A 19,032-nucleotide genomic window follows, 5' to 3' on the forward strand; every position below is an offset into this window, starting at 1 on the left:
ATATGTTTTTTGCAAGTCAGACACCGGATCTTCAAGACATATGACTGTCATGTGTTTTTTTGGCCGTTTTAATTACAAACCATCGAGTTAAAATTAGCAGGGTTCTTATATAAAATGGTTGTTCAAAATCAAACTATTCAATATTTCGTTGACAATTTTTTTTTATACATCCTTGATACGTGAAGATGAAAACAGTCTTAACTTTTTATATTTAATCATAAATTTTGAAAACTGCATTTTATTTTAGAAAAAATAATGTATTTTGTACAAACCAGGTGCCAATCTGAAAATTAATCAAAATCTAAAAATTTCATCACACGAAACACCAACCTTACACTATTTACTAGTAATTTTTAGTAGTGAAAAGTATTTAATAACTTTTTTTATGATTCAAGCGATCACCAGAACCACGACTTTAGAAAAATTTTATTTCCGGATTTTGTAGTCATTTCCTGTCCGTGTACTGATCCAATTTTTATTTCATACGAAAACATATGACGCCGTTTTTTTGACATACAAAAATCGCAAAGTAATCGGAAACAGTAAAAAATCGTAGAAATCATTGACAAAAAAACTAGATACCTAAAATCAATCTACAGGACATGCTTTTTAAATCTGAGTAAACACCTAAATAAAAACTCAACAGTAAAAACCGTAAGCAGTGAAAATTGTTATTAGTACGAAAACACATTACACGATGATACTAACAAATCTAACATAAGACCTATATTTGACAAAATACACTGACACCCTAATCGCTGAGAAAATGTTACCAAACAATCAATAAAACCGATAAAAAGCAAACCAAATGTTTATATATACTTTATAGAACTGTTTCTAAAATTAAATCTTGGCTAATTTTTTGCGAGAACAGTATATTTTTTTCGTAAGAACATTATAACACGTGTCACTGAACTTTTTTGTACGGAAAGCCTAATTGAGTAAGGATCTTGCAAATGTCAGATGATTTTTTTAGGTTGTAAGGATTACACACTTTTAAATTAACATAAAATAAAAAATGAAAAATAACTTTGAACATGAACAGTCCAAGTTAAGGAACTTGGTATCTTGCATACTACGAGACAGGTACAAGTATACCCTTTTTTAATATCAAAATGAAAGTCCTTTATTAAAAGTTTTTACATTGTCAAAATATCATTTAAAAGCAAAATCAATATGTAATTATTTCAACTACTGTAGATTCAAAAATATGTTTGAAAAAGAAAAAAAAATAGACTTACCTACAAGAAATGAGTTTTTAGAATTGATTTTACTAATGTAGTGTTAAAATGTTTATAAATCAAATAGGTACAAGTCTCAAAATAATCTACTATGTATTGAATGTTTTAATCACTAGGATTAAACTTAACTAGTCATTTTTCTTTAAAGTGACACATCTTATTGAAGTATGAAACCGTGTTTGTTTAATTTCTCAAGACTTTTTAACAACAAAAACATTCTGATTGGCATTAAAAAACATGAACAAATAAGTTTGGCACGTTGGACTTTCAAATATAAAATACTGAAGTTAATAAGAAAGAAAAGTAAAGATTACATTGCCACCTGTTGGTATTTAAGTAGAAGCCTTACAACTTGAATAGTATCTTGAAATTTAGGGTACTAGAATATTTGCAAATGCTAAAAACCTTCCATGATTCTAACATGACATTTTATTTTTTCAATGTACTGTATCTGGTTTGAATTGGATGGCTGCTCTGATACTCAAATATTTAGAGAGTGCTCCACACTTAGCATATTAAAGAAAGTCTCACTGTTGAAACACTTATTTTAGGGGTCTATGGTGACTCATTTCAAATAAAATCTGCCTTTCCCATTATAAAATTTCTTTTTAAATGTGTTCTTAAATGTTACTTAATCATATCCAGAAATCAACGCCACTTTGCTCATTTTAATATTATGCTAATGAAATCGGATACCGGTCACGGAAATTATATTGAAATGATAGGGATTTTTGAAAAATGGTCTATTTTAACTTTACTTTAAGTGATAGACAAGTTGCCGGGGCAGAAAATAAATATACACAACAATATACACCATTTAAAGAAACATAATGACTGTCGTTGCAAAAATACAGGTTCCTGAGCTATTTTGAAAATCGAAGCGAGAGGCTTTTATCATTGCAGTATAAAATACAGGCTAAAATGGCTGAAACGTCAAATTTGCAAACTTCGTGTTGAAAAAGTAGCTAACAAGGTCTTTAGAAAAACAAGTTGCCGGGGTGAAACTTGAAACTTGAAACTTGATGTCCAAAGAATAAGCAAGTCCAAACCTTGTATGTGTAGTCGTTGAACTCTAGGTTCCCACATAAAGTTAAAATGCCAATATTTTAAGAAGTATAAAGTCACGAGAACACGAAAAATTCACTTAATTCATGTTCATTGTTTTTATTTTGACCGACTGACAACTTTACGGAAATATCAGAGTGATTATAAACAAGGACTCTGTGACGGGCAACTTATAATATCCGTGTTTTAAAGATTTTAACGATATCAAGCCAGTCTAGTTCAAACTATAATCCCGTGGTACAATTCTCATTTACATATTATGAATATTAATCAGCAAAAGCACTACTAATTTCTGGCTGTGTTACTTTAACAGAAAAACTGACAACTAATTTAGTTAATTCCGTTTTGATGCCAAATCTTTGAAAGTGCCAGTTAAATCTACTCATTATCTTTCAATATATGCTGATCAAGATATGTGTCTATTTTTTTGAAGAATGTATGTTGTCCACTATACATACAGTCCTACATCCATGCCCAAGAAAGTGAAAATTTCATATCTTCTCTCATTTATAAAATTATAAAATGGTTAAGAAGGGCTATAAATCTGTCATTTCATACTGATAAGGTGACCGATAATATTCCTCAACAAACAAATGTTTAAAACACAACATTCTTAAACTTTAAAAGTTTTAGGAAAATGCACAGGCATACGTCGGGTTAATTTGAAAATATGGTGTTTTTTTTGTGTGCAGGAGATAAGTTCACTTTTTATTGAAAATAATTTTGATGCAAATTCTTGGGCTTAGATGTCAGACTGTAGGTGTCTTTATATGGTTTTTGTATCATTTGGTTGCTGTTTCATTGATACTTTACCCAACAACTCTTTGAATCATATGAACTAAAAGCTGCTGTTTATTAGGACTTATTGTCTGCATTTCTATTAACATTGTTTTGTTAGTTCTTTGTTCAGTAAAAGGATCTCTTAGCTATATGAAAATGAATATTTGTATATCTTGTATGATGCTTTCATACTCCGAGGCCAGACAGGCTTCCATAATAATCAGGTCTTCTAGTTCTCTAGTCTTTTGATAATGTTATTGATGGTAGCTGTATAGTTGAAGTATTCCCCACATTACCTATTATTCCTTCATGCCTGGTGTTAGTTCCTTCTTTTTCAATGAATAACTAGTTTTCAGATTTGATAAATACACTACATAAATAATAAATTACATGCCATGTGGGTAATACATCAATATCAGTAACCCAACAACACAATCAAACATAAGATATCTAGATGAAAATTTTCTGACGTAATTTTTTTTCTTCAAATCCTCAGTGCTGATTATTGTTGTAATTAGAATACAAAATGAAAAGGATGAGAATTTGTCAAACTAGCCACTCTTTTTCACAAAAAAAACTTATGATTAAAATTGATTTTAAGTTATACTGAAATGTGTATGACTTAGAAGTATTTTTACTTAAAAAATTTTCCATTGTGGGAAATCAAAATTAATTGTACACTTTCCAATGGTAAATTCTAGGGAATACTTTGTTCAAACCTAATAATGAGACCACATAAGTATCATATAAATCTAACATTGAGTCTACATGTTTATCATGATACCCAATATTAAAGACTATATATCTATCAGCTTACTTCAAAGCCTCAAATTAATAGGATTTTTTTTTCAAGTGATACGACTCTGTTATTATCTACTAAAATATACAAGTATACATCATGAAACAAGATTATTGGAAAATCCCATCACAATTATGGTAACTCTCTGATGTATTGCTGTTCTTAAAATTGATCTTTAATGATAACAGAACAATATGGCAATACTTTACAATTGATTTAAATCATATCACCTTATATAACAGCTTTGAATTATGTAATTCAAATCTTACCAACTTTCAATTTTTTAAACGATAACAAAACATTTGGAGACTTAACAATACTGCTATGAAATACTTGAAAATGAATCATAAATGAAGCTATTGTATGCTAAGAGTATTTGGAGTTTGAAGATCTATTAAATATCAAATATGTAATTCAATTATAATTCTAAATGCACTGTAATAACTGAAGGTGTAGTTATCTGAGAGCTTTGAGAATGCGTCTGGGAGATCTAGACGTAACGTCATTATTGCTGTAAATGGGCTGTCTATTAACAAGTGGATACCAAATAAAAAGAAAATATAGATTTTATATAAAAGTAAATGGGTGGAGAAAAATTATATTGTAATGCTAACACTTGAGATTTAATGTGAAAATTAACCAAACAAACATTTGTCAACTAACATAGGTCAAACAGTTTATGCTTACATTTAGAAGCTATTTAAATGGATCGATTCTTAAATTTATAAAAAAAAAAAAGGCATATAAGGATAGGGTGCTGTATCTATGATGTATGGTAGTTAGCTGCAGAATATTAGCTTCTTATGATATTTTTTGATAATTTTGGGACCATAGATCTATAGACTATAGAGTAAAATTGAGAATGGTAATGCGGAATGTGTCAAAGAGACAACAACCTGATCAACGAGCAGATAACAGCTGAAGGCCACCAATGGGCCTTCAATGCAGCGCGAAAATCACACATCCAGAGGCGGGGTTCAGCTTTTGTGTGTGACTAAGTATACTTCACTTGCAATCTTATTTCCTTATTTTAAGTTTTTAACTAATTCTCATATGAGATCTGTGGTATTTCTGTCATAAATCAGCAAACATTAAACACAAAACAAAATCAGAAAAAAACTTTTCAGTACATTCATATTTAGATAATGAAATGGATATACTGTTGAATCATTATTATTGTTGTTGGATACAATTTTTCATGGATTTTGTGGTTACAGGTGAAATTAAAAATGTTCAAGAAATTACAAATTTTCTATAGGCTTGTGTGCAGATTTCAGCAAAACCATGAAATTATAAATTCATGAACTTGTAAGTTTTCCTAAATCAACAAAAATTGGTACCAACGAAAATAATTTAATCCACAGTATATGATAGTTGTTTTGCTATGAGAAACTCATAAAAACTTTCTCCTTAAAAAACACAACTGGTGGTTCACAAAGAATGCCATTGCATATCTCATATTTCTTCAAGTTTCTTCAAAATTCAGTCTGGAGGGGTTGTGAAAATAGAGAGTTAATAGATATAGAAATAAATACCTACTAGTGAGGGGTATCAGTATATAATGATCCTATTGAGAATTCTTGTTAAGTTAGAGATCAAATTCTACATTTCAGAAATCACATTTAAGCAATAATGTGACAAAGGTATTCCATAAACTTAAGAGCAAAATTGTATCCATTAAAAACAGTACAAAAATAATACTACACACTTCATATAAATGGTTAAAATAATATTAAATAATATAAAATTAAAGCAATAATGTGACAAAGGTATTCCATAAACTTAAGAGCAAAATTGTATCCATTAAAAACAGTACAAAAATAATACTACACACTTCATATAAATGGTTAAAATATCCAGGCTAAATCTCATTATAAAGACAACCTTGGAAAATGGAATATCAAATTCCTTTAACAGCAGTCCTAACAAATAAAAATTTTAATATATAGTTCAATATTCTCTTTGAAGCGTTTCTATTAAACGTTAATGGTGCCTATTAAATAAGATTTAAAATTTTAATTTTATAAACCATTGAACTGTGGTACTGATTTTTTTTTATCATGTTTGAATATCAATAAGTACTTGCTGAGAAAGAGTTAATATAAAATACTTATCAATTAAATAAATATGTAAATAAAATGGGAAATCCAAGATATAAACAATCGACATAGTGAATCAGAATGGGAATTTGTCTTGAGCTGATAAATACAGAGATCAATTGGTATAAAACTTGTCTAGGTCTAAACCTCCCACTTAAAAAAAAAAACCATCTCAGCACTTGCTTAAATTAAAAACTTTAAACATCTCAAAATGTTGACAATGACAATACTCAGATTTATCCCACATCTGGTCTGTTTATTTCGATTTTGATTTTCAATGTATAAAAGCTTTGGTACAAATGTACTACAAAACCTGAAAGACTGCATATGGTTCATTAATTCTAATAATGCTGGAATTTTTTGGTTGGGGGGAAAAAGGGGTAGATATTTGCTACAGACAAGACCTTTCTGCATTGAAGTTGAACTACTTAGTATTGGATTTAATGATTGGCTTATTGGTACAACCTCTTAGTCAATACCATGAACACCTTACACATTATTTCATTATAACATAGATATAAGAAGGTGTGGTATAAGTGCTAATGAGACAACTCTCTCATCCAAGTCACAATTTGTAAAAATGAATCATTATAGCTCAAAGTACTGCCTTCAACACAGAGCCTTGCCTCACACTGAACAACATGCTATAAAGGCCACCAAAATTGACATGTGTAAAACCCTTCAAACGGGAAACATTTTCTTTTGATTTAGTTTTTAGAGAATTTTTTCCTTAAGCTCAGGTCTTAAGTACAACTAAGTTCCTCATAATGAAAGACTAATCCACAAAAGACAAATTAAATAGATCATGGTCACAAGATACATTTGCTTCTGATTAAGCGTTTCTTATTAAAATCAAATTGACCTTTTTCACTTAAAAAAAAAAGTATTTTCCATTCCAATTACTAGGAATCAGATCAAACATTTACAAGTGCCTGTGCTACCAAAGCATTGTTTAATAAATATTTACAGTAACACATTTTATTAATTCAGCCAAGTAACTGCAGGAAAAAATTGATACTTATTTTTATCTTTACATTTAGTCATTGCAATTGCCCATAGTAAGGATACTCTGTGTGTAAGGTATATATGCTTATTTTTTGGAACTAACTGGTGTAACCTTGACTGGCTGGAAAGCCCTCGATAGGTATTTATTTAGGAACTACCTATTTTAATGATAATATCGGATAACAATGCATTAAAAACTGGCCAAGTATTGGATTCTAGAGTAAATTGTTCATAGTATTACCAACAAAACAAAATTAATGTTATTTCTATTACTTATTGTACATGTATGTATTAGGTTCCATTAAGTCAAACATTAGGTCTATATATTATATATATAATCAATACTAATACTGACCTATGAACTGTCCTGTATGACATGCAGTGAGATTTACTTTGGATTCATTATTATTCGTTGGATACCAATTTTCATAGATTTTGTGGCTATGGGTGAACCAGGAAATTAAATGTTCAACGAATGACAAATTTCAAAGGGTTGTATGCAGACACTGGCAAAACTACGAAATCAAATATTCAGGAACAAGTTTTTCTCAATCCACAAAAAATTGGTACCAATGAAAATAAATGAATCCACAGTATGATAAACACGAATGGATGCTAAAAAATTTCTGATAGTATCAACTTTCTTATTATGTTGGCACTTTTTGTGTCCAGCAACTAGGATTACTTACTAAATAATGGTCTGATGAAATACTTTTTGACGTGTGTTTTGGCGCCATTGACTGGCTTGTGATAGCTCTTTGCTTTTGCTGCAGTGGACTTTCATTTCTATTTCTAGGTAATTTTGCAGAATAGCTCCTGTAATGAAAAACTTACAAGAGTTAATTACATTTCATGAAACAACCAGTGATATCACAGAAGACTCTGCTTTTTTTTTTTATAACGACATTTCTGTTATATAATATAGAAAAAAATAATAAACCCAACAGCATAAAAACTCCTTTGACTGTCCCAGTAACATGTTTAGGTAAAAAAAATCACTAAAATAAACATGTTAATGACAGTCCTTGAATATATACATTTCATTACAAATCAAGATAAAGTGTAAATCATTAGCAACAAGAGGCTGTCACAACGACAGCAAACCGGATTTATTAACATTTATTTGTGTCCTGGCAATATCACAAGAACCATTACTGATGAATGGTGAAAGTGAAAATCGTCAATATCAAATTTGACCTCCATTTTGTCATCAGTATCAACATATTAAAATTTGAAAAGCTTAGATTGAATGGTTCATGAGTAAATGCAACAACCTGAATGGAAACGCCATTTTACGATCTTTCAAGATCAAAATCGTCATTATTGAACTTGACCTCTATTTTGTCATCAGTAACAACATATTAAAATTTCAAAAGCTTTGGTTGAATGGTTCATGAGAAAATGCACGGACACGACGGGAAAAACCATTTTTCAATCTTTCAAGAACCATAACTCCTGAACGGTAAAAGTCAAAATTGTCATTATTGAACTTGACCTCCATTTTGTCATCAGTAACAGCATATTAAAATTTCAGAAGCTTTGGTAGAACAGTTTATGCATAAATGCACGGACACGACTGGAAACTCCATTTTTCAATCTTTCAAGAACCATAACTCCTGAACGGTAAAAGTCAAATTCGTCATTATTGAACTTGACCTCCATTCTTTCATTAGTAACAACATATTAAAATTTGGGAAGCTTTGGTAGAACAGTTCATGCGTAAATGCACGGACAACTCCATTTTTCAATCTTTCAAGAACCATAACTCCTGAACGGTAAAAGTCAAAATCGCCATTATTGAACTTGACCTTCATTTAGTTGTCAGTAACAACATATTAAAATTTTAAAAGCTTTGGTTGAACGGTTCATGAGTTAATGAACGGACAACATTTGATTGCCGCCCGCCCGCCCGCCCGCCCGCCCGACTGCCCGACCGCCCGCCCGCCCGCCCGCCGTACATCCCCAAATCAATAACCGACATTTTTGTCACAAAAATCCGGTTAAAAAGGGGATAACCTTGTCCTTGAAGAACAAATCTTTTAAATATATACTCAAAGAAAACAAAAATAAGATTTTAATGACAAGATAGATAAGATCAGAGTAAATAATGCCCTGATTTAGATACCAACTAAGTTGTTTATATAAGTCATTTAAAATACCAAACCAATATAGGTAAACTAAGTATGTTATGTATAATCAGGTGTTAACAGTTAACCTGTTCAGGTATCCACCCTTAATGTCAGGAGTTAAAGGTCAAAAGTCGTCTTATGAGATCATGTCAGTATAAGGACTAAACAAAACTGACATGTCAGCAAGGACCATGTTTACACATTTTTGTCTGAGGCACAGAAACATTAATAAATACTTATGCAAACAAAACAAAACAAGCAATAATGGAGAATTGTCTCAATGGCACTCATACCTCATCTTCTTATTTCTATGTACCGTACCCAGGGGTCTGTTCATTTTGGTGAATTTTGTGTTCCTAGCAAAACATGAAATGTTGTTCTTATAAAATTTCTATTTTTCAATCAATTCCAATGCTGTTGTATATCAGCATTCTCAAATCTTATTTCAATGGAGAATAGGCCTAGTAGCCGCCCTACACCATGTCCTGGTATATTTTGCTCACGTTACATGTCTAAGTTTGTGATGAGGTCAGTTTAAGGGGAAACACTTATAATAGGTCAATGGCATTATGTATTATGTATGCAGTTGCATAAGCAAAGGCATTTCTTATTTCAATGACAAATATTTGGCCTGTTCTTTTTTAAAAGATACAATTCAGTGACTTTAATGTCTTGCATACTTTACATGTTTAAAAAGTATTACCATAGTAATTTTATTATTACATGCACATTTATTCTATCAAAATAACATAAAGGCACGATAATGCTCTGTGCCAAGGTTATTCAAATTGGGAGCAACATTTACACATACATGGTGAAGCGTATTTACAAAATTTGATCAGACAGTTTATTTTGACACCAGTAAAAATTCATATCATATTTTCTACCTAGATATCAAATTTTGGTGAAATCTGAGAACTTTGAATGATTATGTAGTTTGTCAAAGATTGGCTGACAAATAATTAATTTTGACACAGTAATTAGTTATGGATATCATGTTCTGCATAGATATTAATTAATTATTCATTCAATCCAATTGCAAGCTTTTTGAATATTACAATTCAAAAATGGCAGCCAAAATTGTATACCAGTCCTACTCAAACTTAATCCTTGATGCTGGCATAATTAAAGAACCTAAGTGAGCACGCTCACAAACCCCACTCCCCCACATTGTCACTGGACAAATAAAATAACTGTAAGGAAAAAAAATTGTATCAAAATTTCCTGTCGATATGCACATCTACATAGTGTGTCCTTATTATCTAAAATGGTTTCATGAAATTTTGTTGTTAGGTTTTAGAGGAGTTGTGATGACAAAAACAAGACTGACGAACTGTCGAACTGTGACAGACGGGTCAAAAACATTATACCCTCTGCAACTGCGTTGCGTGGGGTATAATAAAAATAGTATTTCATGTTAACGGACACTCACTCTGTCACAATCATAACCATTATAAACTTTCAAGAAATTGATCAAGAATCCCAGTCTGTACCAACCTGCACTACTGCACAGCTGTTTTAGGGTTTGTCTGACCAAAAGAAATTTGAATTTTTCTACTAAATGTATATATATTCAACCAAAAAATTCTTAAATTTCTGTCTGACCAAATGATTTTTTTTTGTCTGACATTTTGTTGGTCAGACAGTTTGGAATACTCTAGAATCCCACCAGAACATGTTATATTTATGAAACAATTTGTAATGAAAGCTTCCAGGACACTTCAAAATCCCTTCATGGTGCAAGGACTTTAAAATTCAACACATTTATCACTTTTTATTCTACAGAAAGAAGTTCAGTCTTTTGTTTTGTTTGTTTTGATTTGTTTGTGTTTAATGCCAGTTTCATCACTCTTGACAGTATATCATGGCAGCTTGTTTTATTTTTGGAGAAAGCTCACATGGAGAGAACCAACAACCTTCAACAGGAAAACAAGCAATCCTTGTCAAGTAGATCAGAATCAAACACACCTCACCACAAGCTAGGTTAAAATTATAACAGTAATTTGAAAGTTGACAATCTAGCAATCACTTCAGTCTTGGTATTATAAGATCTTATAAGCCATGACATTGACATAGAAAATACCAGTAATATAAAAATTGTAAAGCCATATGGCTGGTAAATAGACAAAGTACAAAACATCAAAGTTTGACAGGAGTTTAAAGGTAATTCCCAGACAATCTAAATTTAAAAAAAGTATTCAGTGTTTATCATGGACAAAGGAAGTTAATTAAATAATTTTTTAGTGTATTCAAACTAATTGGTTTATTCCCAATGTTTACAGATTACTATCGATAAAATCACTGTTATCTGACTCCGATTATTTATATAAAAGGTCTTGATGATTAAAAAAAAAACAAAAAAAAAACTGAATGGGTTATACATATATGTCAATTGGTATATATTAAGTCACATGGTTTGCTTTGGTTTCATATCAAACTTTAAAAAAATTATTTTGCTTTAGAGATTATATTTCATTCAATTACATGGAAATTATAGTTCTTTGTAATACAACAAAGACAACTTTCAGTTTGTAGTTTTATTATGAATCTTTTTATTGCAAGAAAACTATATGAAAGTAAATCTGAATGTCACAAAATTGTCTTTTTACATCAAAAATCCATGATTTTCAAATACTTCGCTCCATATATTGTTCAGTGGCTACTGGTAAATTTTCTTTCAATGTATACTTGTGGCCCTCTTTTCACCATGCTATTGATATTTGATTCATAAAATGTTACAATATACCAGGATTTGTATATGAAGCCTATACTATAGGGACATTACAAATCCTTGCAATATAAAGTGATTAAAATAATATACAAAAGGAATTGTACTTGACTAATATTTTAAAATTCTTATTTTAAAGTACAGACTGCCTCTTTCAACAAGAGCATTAAATTTCTTTTTAACCTTTTATTTCTATGTTAAGTTAACATTGCCAAAAAAACACCAAAAGAAAATAAGATTACAACCTATTCTCCAAATAGCATGACTTTAACAATTATATTAATTCTGTTTTTCAATACCCCATGTTATAATCAGTTAAACCATTTATAATTATTCTTCCCTTACATGCTTCATACATTAAAAAGAACTATTTAACAATTAAGAATGGTGTTAGATTTCTTTTTTCATAAATATCTGTAAAATATTCTCATGTTTTAAATGATAAAAATTATAACTTACATTATGTAAATGTTAATCCTATCTATTTACAGCGTATGTAAACAAGCCTCATAGTCACAAGCATGGGGGATATTAGAAGTCGGTTTAATACGACTGCTGCCAATAAGCCTCGGCCAGACAATGGTAAATGTTTGAATTTAAAATACCAATAAGAAATTTAAATGGCTTTTTAACAGATGTAAAGCAGATATAAATGTTGATCAATTTTTCAATATATATTGCAATGACTTAAGTCATTAATCGTGAAGGGAAAAAAAGTCACAGATAAAATAACTCCATTTAATTTTTTTTCAAACTTATTGACATTGATCGTTGATACACGAAAAAGCACTCATGAAAAAGTGTCTTGCACAATAAAGGTAACAAGATATCTTGCACCATTGCTGAATATTTGAACACCAACATGAGAAAGACATAAAGAAATGATAATTCATTTCCCCCCCCAAATTTTTTTTATATAAAAATGTTGAATAAATAAATAAATTAACTTAAAATAACTAAATTACAAACTTGAATTACAAATAATTTGTAAAATAATTGCAGGTAATGGTTTAAATGCAAAAAATGACACTACAAAATTTGCTTCCATAATAATCTATAAATTTCCATACTGTATGAATAAGAAAAAAAGATGTGGTATATTTCCCAATGAGCCAACTTATAATCCACTGAGATTCAAATGCTGTGGAGTTAATACACTTTTGTATTAAAGTCCTTATTAACCTGTTGAAAAGTATAAATGGCTGGTAGGGTTTTATATGTTTCAGAGCACCAGAAAAATGCACAACAAAGGGTTATTTCCTAAAAAAAATGGTGAATGATATCTATCTGACATAGAATATCAATTGCTCAATTTGCAAACTTGTTCATCATATTATTCTCATGTCAACAGGTCACTTCTCAGTTATTGCAGCCATATTGAATAGGGGCAGAATTTAGGGATAGAGGTAAGAAAAGAATTAAAGTACCATAAATCCTATGCATGTTTTTAGATAACTGTTCTGTTTCAAAGTTTTTCCATATTTTTCAAATCATTTTCACCTCCATTATGAAAATCTGCCCCTTATTCAATATGGCTGCACTAACTGTAAAAGGGTCTAGTTGAACCAATATTTGTACAATAGCATCATAACATAGGGTTCAGGGGCAGATCCAGCCATTTTAAAAAAGGGGGGGTTCTTAACCCAGGACAAAAAGGGGGGGGGGGGTTCCAACTATATGTCCCCATTCAAATGCATTGATGGTACAAAAAAAGGGGGGTTCCAACCCCGGAACCCTCCCCCCTGGATCCACCACTGGGGTTTAATTGGAGGTTCAATTACTATGTTAATTGATTGTCCTTTGCTGGAGGTCAAGTGGCAAATATTCCATACATATTTAAGAACAATATAATGATAATGAATAGCGGTAATGATTTTTTTTTAAAACAAACTAGGTAAAATCAATTATAGAACTGAAATATGCCCAATTAAAATCAGTTAATACATAATAATGAACAATTATTGTGAAGCTAAAACACAATAAGCATTCACTGAGAGAGAAGATGAATAAATTAAATTACTGTAAGTCTCACAAACTTTAAGTTGGTAAAGTTCCATGAAAAACCCTTCTAAATGTTGAGATGATTTGTTATTGGAAAACATTCACATACACAGGTCACCAAATTTGTTTACTCCACTATCAGGGCATTGAGACTACAATGAACTTTCAGTTTTAGGTCAAAATTAAAGGGGAGACAATTACGCAAAGAATAAATTATCAGTGCCTTTCTTCAAGCTTTCATATGCCTGTATAAAAAGCTTATGCATTGAACTAAAAATTCTTAATGATTGTGAAAGTGACATGTTCACCCCAGTTTAGAAGGATAACAAGGAAAGTGAAAAAGGCCAGTGGCTGAAACATCTCAAAATGGTTTAATTATATAACAAGGATGTTAAAACTTTCAGCAGATTAGCTTTTGCCATGTAACATTATTACAATTACTTTAAATTTTCAAAATATCCTGTCTTTCCTCCAATCAGACGGCAAATGTAACGACCTATAAAATCTTGGTAAATTTTTAACACTTAACTTACAATCTTACCAAACAAACCCGAACTTGACATTTAAACATGGTCTTTGAATCAAGGACATACTTCAAAGCCAGATATAAACAGTTGGACTTACCCTTGTGTTAAGAAGGTCTTCTCTGGTCCATAATAGTTGTCAGGTGATGATGTATTATCAACCTATCAAAGCCAGATATAAACAGTTGGACTTACCCTTGTGTTAAGAAGGTCTTCTCTGGTCCATAATAGTTGTCAGGTGATGATGTATTATCAACCTTTCAAAGAAAATATACAAGGACATTAAAGATCACATTCAAATGTAAACACTATTACTGCTGAGTGTCAGAATCATGTTTTTTTCTTTATTTTTTTTATTAAATTCTTTAAATAATACAAAAGAGTTGACACAAATAAGGTATTCTCTTCTGACATTATCTGTGATTGATTTTAATTTTAGTATTTGATTTTAAGATTGTGTACCTTGAGAAATGCCAGTTTTAACTTCATTCAATTTAAAAGTTCCACTTAAAACATTATCAAGAGAATCAAATTTGATATGGTGCAGTTTTTCTCAACAGCAAAGAATGATACAGAAGATCATCCTGAACATGCATGAAATATTTGCCACTGGACATTAAGCAACCAACAATCAATCAATCAATCAATGATGTAGAAGGGGGGAAAGAAAGAAAAGTTTATGGCCCAACATTTAACTTCATTTCTTTTTTAGTTTGTGAATGCTATCAATCATTTTTTAAATCTAACACTATAAGGTATGGGGAAAAATCAGGTGTCAGAAATTTTTTTGGTAATCTGCTTGACCCATTATTTCTAACATCAAATTGGAAACCAAGACCCCTTTTAGAAGTTAAATGGTCATCCCCTTATTTCATACTTACCAAGTCTGTAAGTTTTGCTGGATGTGAATGACTTCCACTGTAGACATGATTGGATTTTCTCATTGGCACTCCTCTTGGACTCAGTACAAATGATTTAGAATGGACAGAATTGTATGCGGGGTAAGTAAGAGGGATTCCATTTCTGTCTACTACTCGCAGGGTTTCTAGACCTGGATACACTACTTTCTTGAAAACTCTCTCTGTAGCCCGAACATCTACCATTAAAAATTTGCTATGAATCCACAAAATTATCTAACTGTTTATATACTGTATCTTACATAAAAAGTTGAATTCTCAAAGATTAGGAATAATCCAATTCTTGAAGCAAATTTCTTATAAAATGTTGAATTTCATTTTTATGAGCATTCCTTCCTCCATACACAATCTTTTTTCAATTCTACATATTGTATCAAAATCTTTTCAATGTGGATTTAAAATCAATCTAATAACATGAACACAAAAATGATGAATAAAATATTCATGCATTTATGCATGGACAAATAAATGTTTAGGAATTTTCAATTCTCATTTAGTTTATGAAGGTTGAAGGCTATGTTTACAGAAATAGATAAGTATTTCAGGTAGAGAAGACAAAGCGGAGTCTTTCTAAGATGACATGAAATAAATCGAAAAGAAATACACACATCATGATCTATAGTTGTTAATTTCTGTGTCATTTTGGTCTCTTGAGGATAGTTGTCTCATTGGCAATCATACCACATCTTCTTTTTATATCATGCAAGGAATAAGCTAGAGCTTACCATTTGAAATTGGTTAAGGCTGAATTCAAAGAAAATTTGAAAATTCATAAAAAAGTAAAAATGTTTCAAAACTTGTTAAATTTTTAATATATATATGTATGATACTAATGTTATGCAGAAAGATATTGTTAAGACTAAGATTGTGTACGTGTCTTATCAGTTTTTGTTCATCCTAATGTTGGAATGGACTGATAAAAAATCATAAGATAATATACATATAAAGGAATGAAGATTTCAATTTTAATTTTAACTTTTACAGTTTGTTTTTAATGTACACTACTGTACACCAAAACAGTTAAACTCCAAAATATTTGTTGAAGAGCCTTAAAGTTTAGAGGAAAGTAGCAAGAATTGCTGCACATACATTGTCATGATTTTAGTTAGTAAATAATCTTTGACAAATTATAACTACTTATTTTTAAAAAAGTACAAGTTAACAACATGAAATCCCAAAGTAGTGAAATATATTGTATATATGTACTGTAAATTCAGAAATTATTGTGTGCATTTATTAATAATTGTGATTATGTCATTTTTGACTTAAAAACGATTTTAATTTTTACTATTTTGAGAAAAATCCTGGTTAATTCATACAAAATATTTCAAAATGCGAGTTTAATTATTGCGTTTACAACACTGTTGCATTTTTCGCAATAACAAAAACCTCGCATTAATTTCTGAATTTACAGTACATGTGTGTAGGTAAGGTAAAGTCTAATGACAATCAGGAAAAATTCCTATTAGAGCAGATCTTTAAAAGATTTTTTTTAATTTTTTGAACATTTTTCTGGAGATTTTTAATTTGGCATATTGTATCTAGTATTTTACAGACTCTTGTCTACTTTTGAAGACATTGACCTGAGAATCTTTTTTTTTATACATGTTGTTGAGAAGGGAGATAGGTTTTTATAAGGGTATATGGCAGTCAAAACAATTTTTTTAACTCAATTTGTTCGACTTTACTGTGAATTCAAATGACTGAGTGTTGCTCTTCACCTTATACCGTAGTTCATTCAAAATTCTGACCAAATATCAATTTAATTGTTTTATTAAATCAAATTGTTCATCTGGTCAGAAATTTTAAACCACTTACTGTAGAAAACCACATTATTATTATATGTGCATGCATGTACTAACTTCTGGTTTTGAAGAAATAGTAATAAGATATCCTGCCATTTGGTTTTTTGAAACAAGAATGTGTCTACAGCATATCAATGCCCCACTTGCACCATCATTTTCCATGTTCAGTGAACCTTCAAATTGGGGACAAAAAACACTAATTTGGTATTAAAGTTATAAAGATCATATCATAGAGAACATGCGTACTAAGTTTCAAGTTGATGGACTAAAAATTCAACTTCAGCAAAAACTACTTCACCAAAAAACTTTATCCTAAAGAAGGACGGATGAAGAAACTGACTAACAGAGCAGCGAAAAAACATAATGCTCTTAGGTGAGGCATAAAAAACAAACAGAACCTTAGTATTTTAAAACTGATTTCATAATTTAAATTACAAATGAACTATGAATTAGGTATAAAAGGATGTCAGATTTCTGGTGACACCAAACAAAAGATTATGCTTTATGACTATTTATGCTGAATCAAAAAAGCATTAAAGACTAGCATACATGTACATGTAGAAACAAAAATAAAAAATGCATTGAAATACAAGTTTACGCTTTTCAAATTTATGTGAGTCATGTAATGTCAGACAACATTTAAACAGTTTATTTTAAAATTAACTTTAAGATAAGTTTTTTGACATTTACATCTACCTAACTCAATATAAATAAACAAGTTTTAAGCGATAGTATTGTATAAATCACTCTAGTGAAATGAAGCAGATATAAAAACAAAATGAAAACTATCACATAGAATACCACCTTCTATTATTTTGCTTGAAAGGAATTGTTCATATGTATCCATGTTGAAATAAATATATTTATTTATCGCTCCAAGTGCGTTAAATATTTAATTTAAAAACCAAGATTTGTGACATTTCATTTTGTTCGAGATAAAAATCTAATAAACCTTTATTTGAATTTTCAGATACTTGATTTGTCAAAATTATTGAATAATACATCCAATTTACACATATATTTAAATTTCAAATAATTTTAAATCGATTTGGTGTACTGTAACTTGTACAAGTGATCACAAGTCAAAAACCTTTTTAAATCCTCTAATTCAATGATTAAAGTCTAAAATTCGTCTGCAAGTTACCTATCAATGATCAAAAAAAAAAATCCCACTTTTATGAATTTATGCCAAATTATGGTCTTACCACTGTTCCGTTGTGTTTCCATAACATCTCGTGAATTTATCTGAAAAAGGTACAAAATAAAACAGCCTTGTTACAAAAGCATTCACATTTTTACTATAATGGATTAAATGAAAGGCTAACAAATCTGAACAATGCCGCGGAAAGCCATGTGTTTATAAGTGACGTCACTGTAACTAAGTTGAAAGTGAATATCCGGTAACTTTCACTTTCACTTTGACCTAACACGTGTATGTTTCGTAAAGATAAATAAACAGTTATCAGAGCAACTAATAATAATAATTGTATAATTTAACATGCCGGTAGCTGGTCCGTGTAACACTTATCAATTCAAAGTTTTAAAAAGTTTTGAAAGTTTGGATTTTTGGAATTTTGATCAAAATTTTAAAATATCAAAATTTCAAATTGTGTAAAAGTTTTGAAATTTTCAAATTTTAACCAAATTATTAAAATATTAAAATTCTAACTATCGTTTTTAAATTTGATAGTTTAGGAATTTAATCAAAATTTTAAAATACTAAACCTTACGTGCAATTTTGATTATTTCACTTTTTGAAAGTTTGATTTTTTAAATTTTTGATTAAAATATCAAAAACAGAGAGAACAGGGACAAAAAGAGGGGTAACTGTAAAAAGCGAAACGAAATAAAAGCGAAACAAAACGAAACAATATGAATTGAAAACATATTGATTTTTAAAAGTTAATGTACGAAATAAAACACAGACAGACAGAACTGT

The 19,032-nt window shown here is 30.1% G+C and overlaps 1 protein-coding gene across 5 annotated transcripts in view; it reads right to left on the minus strand.

The window, feature by feature from the left end:
- Positions 1-18,460, minus strand: part of LOC143079145 (uncharacterized) — a 28,684-nt gene extending 10,224 nt beyond the window's left edge. Inside the window, exons 1-4 of one of the 5 annotated variants that reach the window (XM_076254362.1) lie at positions 18,299-18,458; positions 15,253-15,467; positions 14,472-14,533; positions 7,679-7,805 (exon numbers count right to left, since the gene is read on the minus strand). In XM_076254362.1, coding sequence (XP_076110477.1) covers positions 7,679-7,805; positions 14,472-14,533; positions 15,253-15,467; positions 18,299-18,320 — 426 coding nt within the window. In that variant the 5' untranslated portion in view covers positions 18,321-18,458. Of the gene's footprint in view, positions 1-1,241; positions 1,336-7,678; positions 7,806-12,305; positions 12,451-14,471; positions 14,534-15,252; positions 15,468-18,298 lie in introns of those variants that run through there. The other 4 variants (XM_076254359.1, XM_076254364.1, XM_076254360.1 and 1 more) reach the window with 4 other exon arrangements.
- Positions 18,461-19,032: the final 572 nt, after the last annotated feature.

This window comes from Mytilus galloprovincialis, chromosome 6, assembly GCF_965363235.1.
Source record: "Mytilus galloprovincialis chromosome 6, xbMytGall1.hap1.1, whole genome shotgun sequence".
NCBI classification, from domain to species: Eukaryota; Metazoa; Mollusca; class Bivalvia; order Mytilida; family Mytilidae; genus Mytilus; species Mytilus galloprovincialis.